Source organism: Trichechus manatus, unplaced genomic scaffold (assembly GCF_000243295.1).
Source record: "Trichechus manatus latirostris isolate Lorelei unplaced genomic scaffold, TriManLat1.0 scaffold00249, whole genome shotgun sequence".
Lineage (NCBI taxonomy): Eukaryota > Metazoa > Chordata > Mammalia > Sirenia > Trichechidae > Trichechus > Trichechus manatus.
The window spans coordinates 489,882-504,610 of record NW_004444185.1 but is presented as its reverse complement, the minus strand read 5'-3'; the positions used below and the strand labels follow the sequence as shown (position 1 = coordinate 504,610).

The 14,729-nt window shown below is 50.8% G+C and overlaps 1 protein-coding gene across 2 annotated transcripts in view; it reads left to right on the top strand.

Moving 5' to 3' along the window:
* The first annotated feature begins 1,974 nt into the window (after positions 1-1,974).
* Positions 1,975-14,729, top strand: part of INPP5D (inositol polyphosphate-5-phosphatase D) — a 138,353-nt gene continuing 125,598 nt past the window's right edge. The window contains exon 1 of one of the 2 annotated variants that reach the window (XM_004389480.3): positions 1,975-2,239. In XM_004389480.3, coding sequence (XP_004389537.1) covers positions 2,106-2,239 — 134 coding nt within the window. In that variant the 5' untranslated portion in view covers positions 1,975-2,105. The remainder of the gene's footprint in view (positions 2,240-14,729) is intronic. The other variant, XM_023724505.1, reaches the window with a different exon arrangement.

The following is a 14,729-nucleotide window of genomic DNA, read 5'->3' as shown; positions in this document are numbered from 1 at the left end:
GGAAGGAACTTGGCTTCAGAGAGGTTGGGGTGAGGATGGGGGAGTAACTTTTCATCTGGAGCCCAGGGAGGCCTGAAGCATGGTGAAGTCAAGCTCTGCTCTGAGGCCGGAATTAGGAAGCATTTGCTTCGGCCGGGCCAGCCACGTGCTGGAGGGGAAGCCCGGAAACTTGGCCTGCCTTGACCCCTGGACCTCCCTTAAGGGAGCTTCTATTTGGGCATGATTTCTGAGCCTTGGGTCTGAGTTAACACCTCCCTCCATCTCACCCACCGGAAGACAGGCCTCACCCTGTCACTCAGGGGAGGCCAGTCCAGGGTCGACTCCCCCCAGTGACACTGCCTTGCTCCCTCTTCACTTTCTTTAGCTCACATCTGAGCCCTCCACACTAAACTCACTTGTGTGGTACCGCTGAAGGCGAGGAGGGCCTGGGGACTCCCACCCCGAAACCCCACCAGCCCAGCTCACACCCTCCACGCACATGAACTCCTTCAGCGTGACTCCCCACGTTACAGAAGAGGAAAACAAGGTTGGGAGAGATAAGAAACTCTGCCCAGTCCTACAGCTCGAATGTGGGGGTGCTGGATTTGAGAAGGCCCCCATGGCGTGGGCTGGAGGGGTTCCTGGGAAGCAAGGCCCAGGTGTGGGATGGGGGGGCTTCATTCATACCATAGGTCGGTACTTGCTCCTTCACCCTTGATGGGTCCAACCTGAGGACTGAGGCCACCCAGGTCTGGGGTCTAAGGGCCAGTGTTGCTCTTAGAGCCCTCGGAAATCTGATGCAGGTGGTGCCCCTACAAAGCAGGCCCCGTGGAGCTATGCCCAGCAGAGGAGACGTGGTCCAACTGGTCAAACCCAGAACCATGCCCAATGGAGGAGGCCTGGTCCGACTGGTCAACCCCAGAGCCATGCCCAGCAGAAGAGGCCTGGTCCGACTGGTCAACCCCAGAGCCATGCCCAGCAGAAGAGGCCTGGTCTGACTGGTCAACCCCAGAGCCATGCCCAGCAGAAGAGGCCTGGTCTAACTGGCCAACCCCAGAGCTATGCCCAGCAGAAGAAGCCTGGTCCAACTGGTCAACCCCAATTCCTCTGAACTAAGGAACTCGGGAGTAAACACAACCTCTCGGCCGGCCAGCCAGCTTGTCCTGTAGGGATGTGTGGGCTTCCTCTTGGAGCTTGTTTCCCAAATGTCCTGGAGAGGCCCAGAAGCGAAAACCGAGCCTGCATTTGTGCTGTAAACAACCCACTTCCCATGTTTACCAGCTCCCTTTGCTTGTTTATAAGCTGGGACTTGATGACTTGGGGTACAAGGACCAGAACGGCACTGCCCATGGAGAACAGGTCACCCCTCAGGTTCCTTTGCACCTCCTAGCCCCTCAGAATGAGCGCACTGGTGTCTTGGAGCCTTCACCTGGCCCCTCTGCGGCCTCAGGTGATGGTGGCCAAGGTTCTCCAGGCACTAGGACAATATGGTGCCTGGATGTCTGTGTCTCCAAGGTGGGGGTGCATGTTCAATTATACCCCTCACTGTTGCTCTGTCCTGGGGCAGGTTTCAGTCTGCCCGAGAACCTTACCCTGTGAGCCCTGTTCGTTGCTATGTTGGGTTTTAACAAACGTATGTTTGCTGACCAAGGTGTGGCCATCCATGGGGACACCGCACAAGCCTTGGAGGCCACTGCTTTGGCCCATCCAAGCCTGCTGGGCCACATGTCTTCAGAAGCTAGTCCTGAACCCTGGACTCTAAAGGAGCTGGTAATTTTACCAGGCAGGACTTTCGCTGGAGGCTGAGACCCACTGAATGGAACGAGAAAGAGCTGGAGAGCAAGAGGGAGGGAAGAACAAGGGTGGTGGGTGGGAGGAAAGGTGGCAGACAGGACCTCTCTCTCTCCCTCCCTCTTGGTTTCTGTAATGAGGAAGTTCTCTGCAGCTTGGTTTCCTTTCCCTTGCTGAGCACTGAAACAGGAAGTCAGTCAGTAAGCTGGTGGCAGCTGCCGAGGCAACAGAGAGGGACAGACGGCTGGTAGCAGCGCAGGGGCCCTCAGCTGCCCCTCAGTGGCGTGTGGGTGCTGGGGGTGGCCGCTGGTCCACCGAGCAGGCCCCTGCCCGCCATGGTGCCCTGCTGGAACCATGGCAATATCACGCGCTCTAAGGCCGAGGAGCTGCTCTCCAGGACGGGCAAGGATGGGAGCTTTCTCGTGCGTGCCAGTGAGTCCATCTCCCGGGCTTACGCCCTCTGCGTGCTGTAAGTACGTCCTCCCACCCTGGGCCCACTGCTCCGGCCAACCTCCCTCCACGTCTCCTCCTCTCCCTCCCAGATGCAGCCAAGGTGGAGGTGGGACTCACCTCAGCCCACCGGGAGAAGGAGGCCCAGCTTCAGGCTTGGCAAGGGGCCTGGCACTGGGCGAGTTATTTTTGTCACTGGATGGAGTGGCCTGATCACACAGGTCCCAGTTTGTGGGGTCCAACTGGGGTGCACCTTTGACCTGCTGGCCATGGGGCTGAGGGAGCCTGGTTGTGGTAGGTTTTCTCCACAGCCACCCCGGGGCCTGGTCCCACAACCCAGTCAACCTTGAGCTGTGATACCAGGGGCTTTCCTGGGGTCCCCAGGGGCCAGAGTGAGAGGCAGAAGCTCAGGGCACCGTGGGGTGGTGTGTTCAAAAACAGTTTGCTCAGCCCAGGTGCTGGTCAAAAGTGCCAGCTCTGAAATCTGACTGGAGAGTGAATGTGGCCTAAGGGGACCCTTCCTGGGCCCAGGTTTCAGGTCCCTGGTAGGAGCCATTGTTGAGGACCCACAGATGTGGAGTGGGTTCCATCAGGGAAGGACTCTCATTCACCCAGATGCTGCACTCACCCCAGAGCAGAGGAAGTCACCATCTTGAGTTTGAGCAGGTCTTCTCAAGCCATCTACCCCCTCTCCCCTCCGCCTTCAGCTGCTTCCCCGCCTCCCCGATCTCTCTCCCACATCAGGTCATCTCCCACTCTGCTGCTCCGGAATGTTCCTGAATGTGCCAGTTGTGCTAACCACGGAGGCACGAGCCCCTTTCTGAAGGTTCTAAAACACCCTTCTGGTCTGGTTTTGAAGGAGGGCCCTGCAGCCCACTCGGCCCTCGGGCAGTGCAGAGCTCAGTGTGGGGACGAGTGTGTCCTCCTGAGCCTCTCAGGTGCACCACTGTGCTTGCCTTGCCGCTCTCCAGACCAGAGGGAAGCAGCTCTTGGAACACAAGCCCTGACCCGCTGCGCTAAGTGTTCGGCCACACAGTATCTCATTTAACCCTCACGCCAACCCGTGGGGCAGGGCCTGGGATTACCCCTGCTCTGCAGATGAGGAAACTGAGGCTTAGACAGTTTAGTGACTCCAGACAGTCAGACTCAAGGCCATCTGCCCCTGGAGGCTGCAGTGGAAACCATTAGACTGTCTTACCACCCCACTCCTGCCCCCAGTCAAGCTGGGTGTGAGTGTAGATTTAGGGTGGACACAAGGCTAAGCTGGGGCATTTAGAAGGGTCACCTGGGAGTATTTAGAAAATCACCCAGGCTAGCAGCTGTCGGACACGTCCTGTGCCCTGACTCACTCGGGGGCGCCACCTCCGAAGGCCCACTTCCTGTGTCCCCACTCTCACACTCGGGGAAGGGATGCAGGCCGTCCGGACTTCCCCAGCAGGCACTGCCTCCCTGGGCCCCCTAGCAGGGCATTAGACAAGGTGGAGAAGCCCTCTTCAGCATCTCACAAGCTGGGTCTAAACCCACTAGGCCCGAGGGCTTTCTCTCCTGCCCGGGGGAACCTTGGCCAAAGTCCCACTCCATCCCATTCATCTTCACAGTGGCTCATTGAGGAAGGTGCCACAGTTGCGCTCAGTCTACACACATGGAACTTGGGCCTCTCTGACTCCAAACTTCAAGCATCTTAACATCTGGGATCATGGCAAGCCGGAGCCAGAGCTAGGGGAGGTCTTCACCAAAACCAGTTGCCGTTGAGTTGACTCTGTCTCATGGCGACCCCATGAGCGTCAGAGTAGAACAGTGCTCCGTAAGGATTTCAAGAGCCGATTTTTCAGAAGTAGATTGCCAGGCCTTTCTTCCAAGGCACCTCTACGTAGACTTGAACCTCCAACCTTTCGGTTAGTAGGCAAGCTCATTAACGGTCTGCACCACCCAGGGACTCCTGGGAGAAGCCCCGGAGAACTTTTAATCTGCATCCTCTCACTTTGCCGATGAGCAGACGGAGCTCAGAGAGGCTGAGGCGTTAGTGCACGGCCACCGTGCTGGCTGGGGGCAAAACTGGGACTATGGCCTGGTATCCCGTATCTGTGCTTCTGCCTCTTCTTCCCTCCTCCCCTCCACACAGTTACGCTCAGAGCCAAGAGGAGGGCAGTGTCTGCACCTTAGGGAGGGTGTCCTTGGGGCCCACACATGTCCACCATCATCTTAGCCCAAGCCTTGACTTCTCAATCTTCTAACCCCAAGAGCCTTTTAGTTCCAAACCCCAGAGCTTGCAGCCTCTCACCAGGGAGCCCCGGCCCCTTGGCCAGGCCCTCACCCCACTCTGCAGGGGAAGCCCCTCTTCCTGCTGGGCAAGGCTCCACCACGTTCTTGTTAGTTGCCATCGAGTCAGCTCCAACTCGTGGTGACCTTACATACAATAGGACAAAACACGGCCCAGTCCTGGGCCATCTTCATGATCTTTGGGATGTCTGAGTCCACCAGAGGCTGTAGGAATATCCTGGACCCAACATTCCAAAATCCTGTAGGCCCTGTAAGGCTGCCACCACCTCTATTTTGCTGATTAACAGGATGTGAAAACTAAGAGCTGGTTTAAATGGATGGCAATGAACGGCCATCTCCTAGCACTTCATAGAAGAGAGCACTCTTCAACTCCAAAAGGGTAGGAAAGACATACTCAAAAAAAAATTAAAGCCAGTCCCTTTCAATCAAACACATTTTAATTCATGAAGAACAAACTACCCCATTCTCGGTTTTCTCTCTTCCTGGTGGACTGGTGGAAACCTCGCCCAAACCGTCCTGGTCCACGGGCTGGTGCTGTGGATCCAGAAGGTAAAGGTGGTGTTTCTGCAACTCCCTGGTGACACAGTCACGGGGCAGAGGTGGGTAAAGGGAGCTGGGCTTTTGTCCCTTTCAGAAAGGACAGGTTTTGCCCCCCAGTCTCTCCGGGAGTCAGCTGAGAGAGTACAGGGATCAGAGGTGATGCTGTGGTCCTCCTGGGTGGTGAAGCTGTGGGCGTGGAGCCTCTTAAAATTGCTTTAAAAGCGCCCCAGGGTTGCGGAAGGAAACTGCAAAGACTTACCCTCGTGCTCTAAAACTATCCACTTGGAGAAGGACCACATGGCCTCTCGTCCTGCCTGGGCTGAGCAGCCTAGAGCTTCCTCCCAGGTCCTCTGTGGTGAGTGAGTGGACAGTGGCCCAAGCTGCTATGGAGTTGATTCTGAGTCCTGGTGACCCCATGTCACAGTAGGACTGTGCTCCATAGGGTTTTCAATGGCTGGTTTTTTGGAGGTAGGTTGCCAGGCCTTTCTTTGGAGGCACCTCTGGGTAGACTCAAATCTCCAACCCTTTGGTTAGCAGCTGAGGATGTTCACTGTTTGCACCGGGTGGGTGTGTTCTGAGCTCCAGGAGCTGAGAAGGGCCGCATAGGGGCGAGCCCTCGTGGTCAGGCAGGAGGACGGATTTGACTAGTTAATGGCGCTGGGAGGGGCTGAGGGACACCAAAAGACAAGGCTGCCATTCAGGGCTAACCCACATGACCCAACGAACCCTCCATTTCCTCAATCTCCCCTTAGCAACTCAGAAAAGCCCAGCGCCAGGGACAGCCCAGAGCTCCTTCTCGGGCCCAGACAGCGGAAGTGGGGGCCTGAGGCTGATGACCACAGGGGTTTGGGCCCAGCTCTGCCATCTGGGGCAAGGGGTTTGTGAGCATGAGGACAGCCGGCTCTTCCTGGGCAGGGCCTATGTCGTCCACCTGGTCCCCAAACCCCACGAAGTGTGCCCTGCTCAGGGAGTCTGCAGGGTCGCCGTGAGGGAGACCCCAGGTCTTCTCGGATGGGAGGATATTAGGAGGCCTGTGCTGTCCTGTCCTGCCAGGAGCGCACTTCCACACAGGGGCCAGCGCACTGTCAGGTGGGAGAAGGTCAGTGCAGGGACTGGCGGGGGCGAGCAGGGGCCAGCCTCCCTCCCCAGACCATGCAGGTGGAGCTGGACCAGTAGCCCAGCATCGTTGCGGGTACAGCCTGTCCTCTCTGTAAGAGCAGGCCGGGCCCAAGAGAGCCTATGATTGGGTCCATTTGTGGCCATGTCACCAAACCACTGCTGAGAGGGCTGGCATCCCTCCCCCAGGCAGGAACGTGGCCGCCTTTGGCCCAGGGACCAACGCCCTCCAGCCAGCTGTGGTGAGGAAGCAGTTTGGTTTCCCTCAGCACATAGCCTTCCACAAGCTGCCCCAGCCACACCTAAGAGTTGGGGGCAGGCTCCTTCCCAGGGGACGGTATGCCGGATGGCCCTGGCCTGGGTGACCTCACCACACAGCAAGAAAGATGAAAAAGCACACGAAGGAGGACATGTATTCACCAAAATTCTTCTCAGAGAAGCATTCTGTTTGTTTGGGAGAAACAGCGTGACAAGCAGTTTAAGGCCGAGCGGACAGGCCCTAAAACTTGCTTAGCAAACAAAAGGTGACTGCTCAATCCTTCTGCTTAATAATCAAAAAACCCACTGCTGTGGAGTGGCTTCCGACTCATAGCAACCCTACAGGACAGAGTAGAACTGCCCCATAGGGTTTCCAAGGCTGTAATCTTTACGGACGCAGACTGCCACATCTTTCTCCTGCAGAGTGGCTGGAGGATTTGAACCACTGACTTTTCAGTTAGCTGCTGAGTGCTTAACCACTGCACCACCAGGGCTCCTGCCTAATAATAGCAACAGCAAACCTAATAAGACAGGATTTATCAAGAGCTTGCTGTCTGTCAGGCGCAGTTATAGGCACCTTGCATGTATCCACTCACTCAGTGTTTACAACGACCTTTGGAGGAAGTGTGATTATCCCCACTTCACAGATGGTGACACCGAGGCACGAGTGGTTGTCTCATTTGCCAAGTTACAGGACTCATAAAGGCAGAGCCAGAAGGCGCACTCATGCTGTTCCTGGGAGGGAGAAGGAAAGAGACGCGGCAAGAAATGAGGGGCGAAGAAATGAGAGCCAGCCAGTCTGCGTGCACGTGGGCGACAGAGGCTGGCGAGGGGATCCCTGGTGATGGAGCCACAGAGAGGGGACTGGGGAGGGCAGGAATGTCCAGGAGAGGTGTGAAGCTCTTGACTAGGGTGTGAGTGGGTGTGATCCAGTCCCCCTGCCTCCAGGCCCCTCACAAAGCTTCACTGAGGTTCACACTACTCGTTTGTTATTTTCTTCCAAATGCAAAGAGGCGCTGCTTTTCATATGTGGGAGTGACAGAAAGGATGGGGGAGCTGGCGCAGACAATCGCCAGAATGGGGGTGGGGAGTACCAAGGGCACCTGGGATCTGGTTCACGTGAGAAGACAGCCAATGGGCTTCAGTCAATGTAAAGTGTTAGGAGACCTGGTGGCGCAGTGGCTAAGGGCTCAGCTGCCAACCGAAAGATTCAGAGGTTCAAACCTACCAGCCGCTCTGTGGAAGAAAGATGTGGCAATCTGCTTCCATAAAGATTACAGCTTTGGAAACCCTGTGGGGCAGTTCTGCTCTGTCCTGTAGAGTCGCTATGAGCCGGAATCGAGTCAACAGCACTCAACAATAAAACAGCATGTAAAGTACATATAAGTGTATGTAAGAGGGGTCCCTGGATAGCACAAACGGTTAAGCGCTCAACTACTAGCCAAAAGGTTGGTGGTTTGAACCCACCCAGAGGCACCTTGTAAGACAGGTATGGTGATTTGCTTCCCAAAGGTCACAACCTTGAAAACCCTACAGAGTAGTTCTACTCTGCACACAGGTGGTGGCCGTGAGTTGGCATCAACTCGAAGGTGACTAACAAAAATTACATGTGAAGAGACTCTGTGTTAGAATTGAGTCTGTCCAGTCTTCCGTGCCCACAGCCCAGAGTAATCCTGTACAGTCTGGCTTTGGCGTGTTTTGCAGTGGGGTCGTGCGCCTCCCTGACTGACTAAATCCAACTGTGCACAAGACGTCAGCCCTTCTTGGCTGAAAGGCCCCATCCTCTGGTGTGGGAATCCATGGGTCTGGGTGAGACGTGGTCCTCCCAGCCAGGCCTTGCTGCCTGCCCCAGAGATGGTCTGCTGATCCCGCCCTAATCGGTGCCAGGCTGTACAGGCCTCAGGAGTGGGGCGTCTGTAGTTGGCTAGATCTGACGGAAGTCTATCATTTGCAAGATGCTGACCTCTCTGTGCCCAGCCAGCGTCCTCACTGGAGCAGTGAGGATGAGGACGCCCACTCTTTGGGTTATTATTTTGCATTGAGATATAATTCACAAGCCATAACATCACATTTTCCAAGTGTACAATTTACTAGTTTGTAGTATATTCATGGAATCATGTGACCATCCCCACAGTGGGGTTTAGAACATTTTCATTGCCCCAAAAAGAAACCGTGTACGCAGTTACTCTCTGTTTCCCCCACTTCTCCCTCTTCAGCCCCTGGCAACCACTATCTGCTTTCTGTCTCTACGGATTTACCTATTCTGGCCATTTCATATAAATGGGATCAGATAATATGTGGTCTTTTGTGACTGGCTTCTTTTCCCTCAGCACATTTTCGAGGTTCGTCCACGCTGTAACACGAATCAGAACTTCATTCCTTTTTGTGGCTGAATAATGTTCCACTGTATGGATAGGCCACATTTTCTTTATCTACTCATCAGTTATGGACACTTGGATTGTTTCCACTTTGGGCTATTATGAATAATGCTGCTACAAACATTCCAGAACAAGCTTCTGTGTGGACGTATGCTTTCAGCTCGCTGGAGTATATATAGACACCTGCCAGTGAAATTGCTGGATCATATAGTAAATCCATGTTTAACTGTTTGAGGAACTGCTGGACTGTTTGGAAACCCTGGTGGCATAGCGGTTAAGTGCCACGGCTGCTAACTAAAGGGTCAGCAGTTCAAATCCGCCAGGTGCTCCTTGGAAACTCTATGGGGCAGTTCTACCCTGTCCTATAGGGATGAGTCAGAATCGACTCGACAGCAATGGGTTTGGCTTTGGTTTGCCTAGGCTGTTTTGCAAAGTGACTGCACCCTTTTACATTCCTAACAGCAGAGTACAAAGGTTCCAATTTCTCCGCTTCCTTACCAACACTTATTATCATTTATTATTATTATCACCATCTTAATGAGAGTGAAGTGGCATCTCATTGTGGTTTTGAATTGCATTTCCCTGATGACTAATGACGTTGGACATCTTTCCATGTGCTTATTGGCCGTTTGTAGATCTTCTCTGGAGAACTATCTGTTCAGGACACTTGCCCAATGTCCACTTGGGCTACTTGTCTTTTTATGGTTGTCGCTGGCTTATTGTGTCATTGGCTTACTGCTAGGACACAATGGGAGAATGTAGCAACATGTTGACCCAAGGCTAGTGCGTGGCAAGCACCCACTGGGTGATGGAGGTTCTTTTTTATGAGGTAAAGTGTGAGTAGTGACGTCTCAGAAGCAGACGAGTAGAGGGCCAATGTAGGGGGAAATTTCCAAAACAGAAGGAGAGAGAACAGAGGCAGAGCGAGTCACTTCTGGAACTTCCTGGAGGCTGTGGGAGACCCTGGGCTGTCACGTGGGGCCTCCTCAGAGGAAGTGCTCAAAGACATTGAGGCAGGAAGAGGGCTTGAGTGACGCATGAGTGGCCGGTGGGTGCGGGGCCGGGCTGAGCCCCTGGAAGTCTGAGGGAGAGAAGGTTTGGGACACAGAGGGCAAGGGAGAGCCGCTCAATTAACCCAGAGAGAATGAAGATATAGGCGAGAGAAAATGGAGGCCTTGTTAAGACAGATTGCCTAGTTCCCATTCAGGAGGAGACATGGAGAGGACAAAAGACCTACAGCTGAGCTGGTAGCTAACGGGAGCCAAGTCTGTCTGATGAGACGGCTGCCACAGGCCAGACCCCAGGAGAAGACGAGGCTGAGGAGGTGGGGGGGAACGCGGCTATAGCATGGGTGGCACCAGGGCCTTTGTCCCCATGAATTAGAAAACATGATATTAATAGGTACCAGGACCCAAACCGTTTGGGTTCAGTTACTTATTGCAGACAGACCAGGGACTGTTAGCTTCGAAAGGCAGTGGTGTCATCATCGGTCCAGGCCCCTCACGCGCAACCACGCACCCCCGTCTGGAGAGGACAGGCTGGCCCGGCCCAGCTGAGCACAGAAATAGATCTTCTGATAAAGAGTGCAGCTTTCTTTCCAGAAACTTAAAAAAGCAGTGTGAAGTATCTAGTACGAAGGGTACCAACTGTAAAGAAGGAAATTAATCACCCAGTCACTGAGAGACTAAGATGATCCCTGTTAATTGCCAGTGTAGCTTCTCGTTTTCTCTTTCTCTCTCTCTATATGTATATCTATTTGTATGTACAGATATACATGGAGTCCCTTGGGAGTGCAAACAATTAAGCACTCAGCTACTAACAAAAAGGTTGGTGGTTGGCATCCACCCAGAGGCACCTCAGAAGAAAGGTCTGGCAATCTACTTCCAAAAGATCACAGCCATTGAAAACCCCCAAGGAGCACAGCTCTACTCTGAAACATGGTGTCACCATGACCTGGAATGAACTAGATGGCAACTGGTTTGGTGTATACAGGGGTGCGTGTGTGTGTGGGTGTGTGTGCATATATATGTATATTGCTGCTGTTGTTAAGTGCCCGAGTCCATTCCAACTTACAGCAACCCCATGTACAACAGAACGAAAGGCTGCCTGGTCCTGCGCCATCTTCACGATTGTTGCTGTTCGAGCCCCTTGTTGCAGCCGCTGTGTCAATCCATCTCATCGAGGGTCCTCTTCTTTTTCGCTGACCCTCTACCTTACCAAGCATGGTGTCCTTCTCCTCGCTTCTAAGAAGCATTCTGGCTGTACTTCTTCTAAGACAGACTTATTCGTTCTTTTGGCAGTCCATGGTATTAGTCAATATTCTTGACCAAAACCATAATTCAAAGGCATCAATTCTTCTTTTGTCTTCCTTTCTCATTGTCCAGCTTTTGCACGCATATGAGGCGATTGAAAATATCATGGCTTAGGTCAGGCACACCTTAGTCCTCCAAGTGACAGCTTCGCTTTTTAAAACTTCAAAGAGGTCTTTTGCGGCAGATCTGCCCAATGCAATACAGATACATATATATATGTATACGGAGGCCCTGGTGGCGTAGTGGTTAAGAGCTACGGCTGCTAACCAAAAGGTCAGCAGTTCAAATCCACCAGCCCCTCCTTGAAAACTCTATGGGGCAGTTCTACTCTGTCCTATAGGGTTGCTATGAGTTGGAATTGACGGCAGTGGTTTTGGTTTTGGGGTTTCTATCTATCTATATATATACGTATGTTTATATATATCTACCACATTTTGTTTACCTATCCATCAGTTGAAGGACACTTGGGTTGTTTCCACCTTTAGGCTGTTGTGAGCAACGCTCCAATGAACATTGATGTACAAGTATCTGTTGAGTCCCTGCTTTCAATTCTTTTTGATGTATACCTAGAATTACTGAGTCATATAGTGACTCTATGTTCAGCTTTTTGAGGAATCGCTCAACCGTTTTCCAGAATATAATTATGTAATTTTAGTCTCTGTTTTTTTTTTTTTTAGCAGTGTTAGCACTTCCCTATTTAATTAAAATTTTCTCCCATATACTACCTTCGACGGATGTGCACAGTTCGATTACGCGCTGTGTCATCGTTTACGAAATGAGTCTTCTATTGTCAGATGTTTATCTTGTTGTCAGTGTTTGGCGCTTATAAATATGATGATGATGAAGATCTTTGTGCAGAAATGTGCATTCACATTTCTGGTTATAGATTTCCAGGGGTGGAATTATGGGATCAAAGGGTAGGAATATTTTGAAGGCCTTGATACAGAATGACAAACTGCTTTCCAGAAATTGTGTTTCCATTTCCATTCCTTGGAGCAGTAGAAGAGAGTGCCCACCTCATTCCCAATCCCCCTATTATAATAATTTCGTTAAAAAATTCAGTTGCAAGGTGAGTTGCGATTCATGTTCATTTTGATTTGCATCTTCTTGTTTGCAGTCATATTGAGCTTGTTCGATAGAATTTATCGACCTTCGTAATTCCTCTTTGGTGAATGGTCTGTTCAATTCTCTTTACCCGTATTTCTGTTAAGGTTGTAGCATTTCTCTTATCTGTTTGCATTAGTGTTTATATCACACTATCACACTTGTTGCAAATATGTGCACTCTTTGTGGTTTGCCTTTAGAAGTTATGATTTTTTTGACGTTCCAAAAAGAAAAACCAAACTCACTGCCATCAAATCGGTTCGATTCTGACTCGTAGTGACCCTAAGGACAGAGTAGAAGTGCCCTATAAGATTTCCAAGGCTGTAATCTTTATAGAAGCAGACTGCCACATCTGTCTCCTACAGAGCAGCTGGTGGGTTCAAACCACCAAACTTTTGGTTGGCAGCCGAGTGCTTAACCACTGTGCCACAAGACTCCATTTTGATGCTCAGAAGTCATAAATTTTTTGCAGTAAACGCTATCAATGTTGTTCTTTTGTGAGTCTTACAACTTTGAGAATCACTCTGAAGGCAGAAATTCGCTTCTGTCTCTTCCTGTGGGAGGCAGGATGTTAAAACAGAGCCTTTGGAGCTAATGAACAGGGGCTAAAGGAACAACTCAGTCAGGTTATGTAACTCCACCGGATACCTCATTTGAATACCAGGCATAAGAACACCTATTTGATTTTGTTGTTGGATGCATTGAGTGAAAAATGTCTATCAAGTACTGAGCACCAAAAAAAAAAAAACAAAAAAAAAAACCCAAATCTGATGCCGTTGAGTTGATTCTGACTCATAATAATCCTATAGTACAGAGTAGAACTGCCCCATAGAGCTTCCAAGGAGCAGCTGGTGGATTTGAACTGCCGACCTTTTGGTTAGCAGCAGAGGTCTTAACCACTGCACCACCAGGGCTCCAGTACTGAGCATAGTGCCTGGCAAAAACAAATAGAACTATTATGGTTTGATTTTTTTTTTTTTTTTTTGTAACACTTTAATCTCTCTGGAATTAATTGAATGGGTGGGATAAGAGAAAGATTCGTATGTATTTTTCTCAAGTAACCTTCTTTTCCAAAACCCTGTATGGGATAGTTTATTCCTTCCCCCTCTGATAACCTCTTTTGCCGTATGCTGCCTTATATACCTCTTCCTCGTCTGCTTACCTTGTTCCATGGATGTCTGCTTTTCTCACACCAAAATCATACCATGTCAAGTTCTATAAACCAAAAACCAAACCCATTGCCGCTGAGTTGATTCTGACTCACAGCAACCCTATAAGACAGAGCAGAAGTGCCCCATAGAGCTTCCAAGGAGTGCCTGGTGGATTCGAACTGCCGACTTTTTGGTTAGCAGCTGTAGCACTTAACTGCTATGCCACCAGGGTTTCCATCAACTACTATAGTTTTATAAAACATTTTATTTTAGGATTTCCTTATCTATTCTTCTCGTGTATTCTTCCAAGTGGACCAGATAATAATTTTGTCAAGTTGGAAAATACAATATTGGGATTTTGATCATAATTGCGTTAAATCCCTAATATAACTTGTGAAAAATTGACATTTTAATAATAGTCTTCTCAACAGTAAATACTGGTTTTTTCTATTGTTTAAAATTTTATAGTTTTCTTGATATACCCAAAACCAAACCCATTGTCACTGAGTTGAATTCGACTCATAGTGACCCTATAGGACAGAGTAGAACTGTCGCATAGGGTTTCCAAAGAGTGGCTGGTGGATTCAAACTGCCAATCTTCTGGTTAGCAACCGTAGCTCTTAACCACTGTGCCACCAGGGCTTCTTTCTTGATATAGATCCTGCGTATTTATTGGCCTGATTGTTCAGATTTCTTAACTGATTGCATTGGCTAAGGCAGTGGGGGAGGCTGTCTATGCTCGGGAGAAGCCCTGTGAGGAATAGAATGTGTACTGCTCAGAAAGGACTCGATAGAGCACATAGTTGAAAAGTTAGTTGTTATTGATGGTTGTATCCAAGAAGGATTCACTTTTTCCTAGTTTTATAAAGAGTCTTGAAGGACTGAGTATTTAATTTTATCAAACGATTTTTCTAGTTTCAGGGATGTAACAGTCTCTGAAATCTTACTGAGATCCCAAATCAGACCTCTCCTCCAAAATGTCTTGCTTTTTTTTGCAGTGATTCTATGTAAGATAGTGAGAGCTCCTTTGAGGAGCCTTGGTGGAGCAAATGGTTAAGAGCTTGGCTGCTAACTGAAAGGAGCGAACTCACCCAGCCCCTCCGCAGGGGAAAGACAACAACAAAGCTCCTTGGAATCCTTAGGAAAATGGCGCCCACTTCTTTCAAGTGGCGACAGGAATAGGGTGGGGGGAACTCCCTGATCTGAGATGCAGCTCTGAGCTCCAGCTCAGGGCAGGGAAATGATGAGGGGGTGGGGTGGGATGTGGATGCATGGGCCTCTCCCAGGGGTCTCATCCCAGATCTTTGCTTCATGCAGCTGTTGGATAAAGAACGAGCTGAAGGCCCCCCTGATGCTAGGACAGGGCTCAG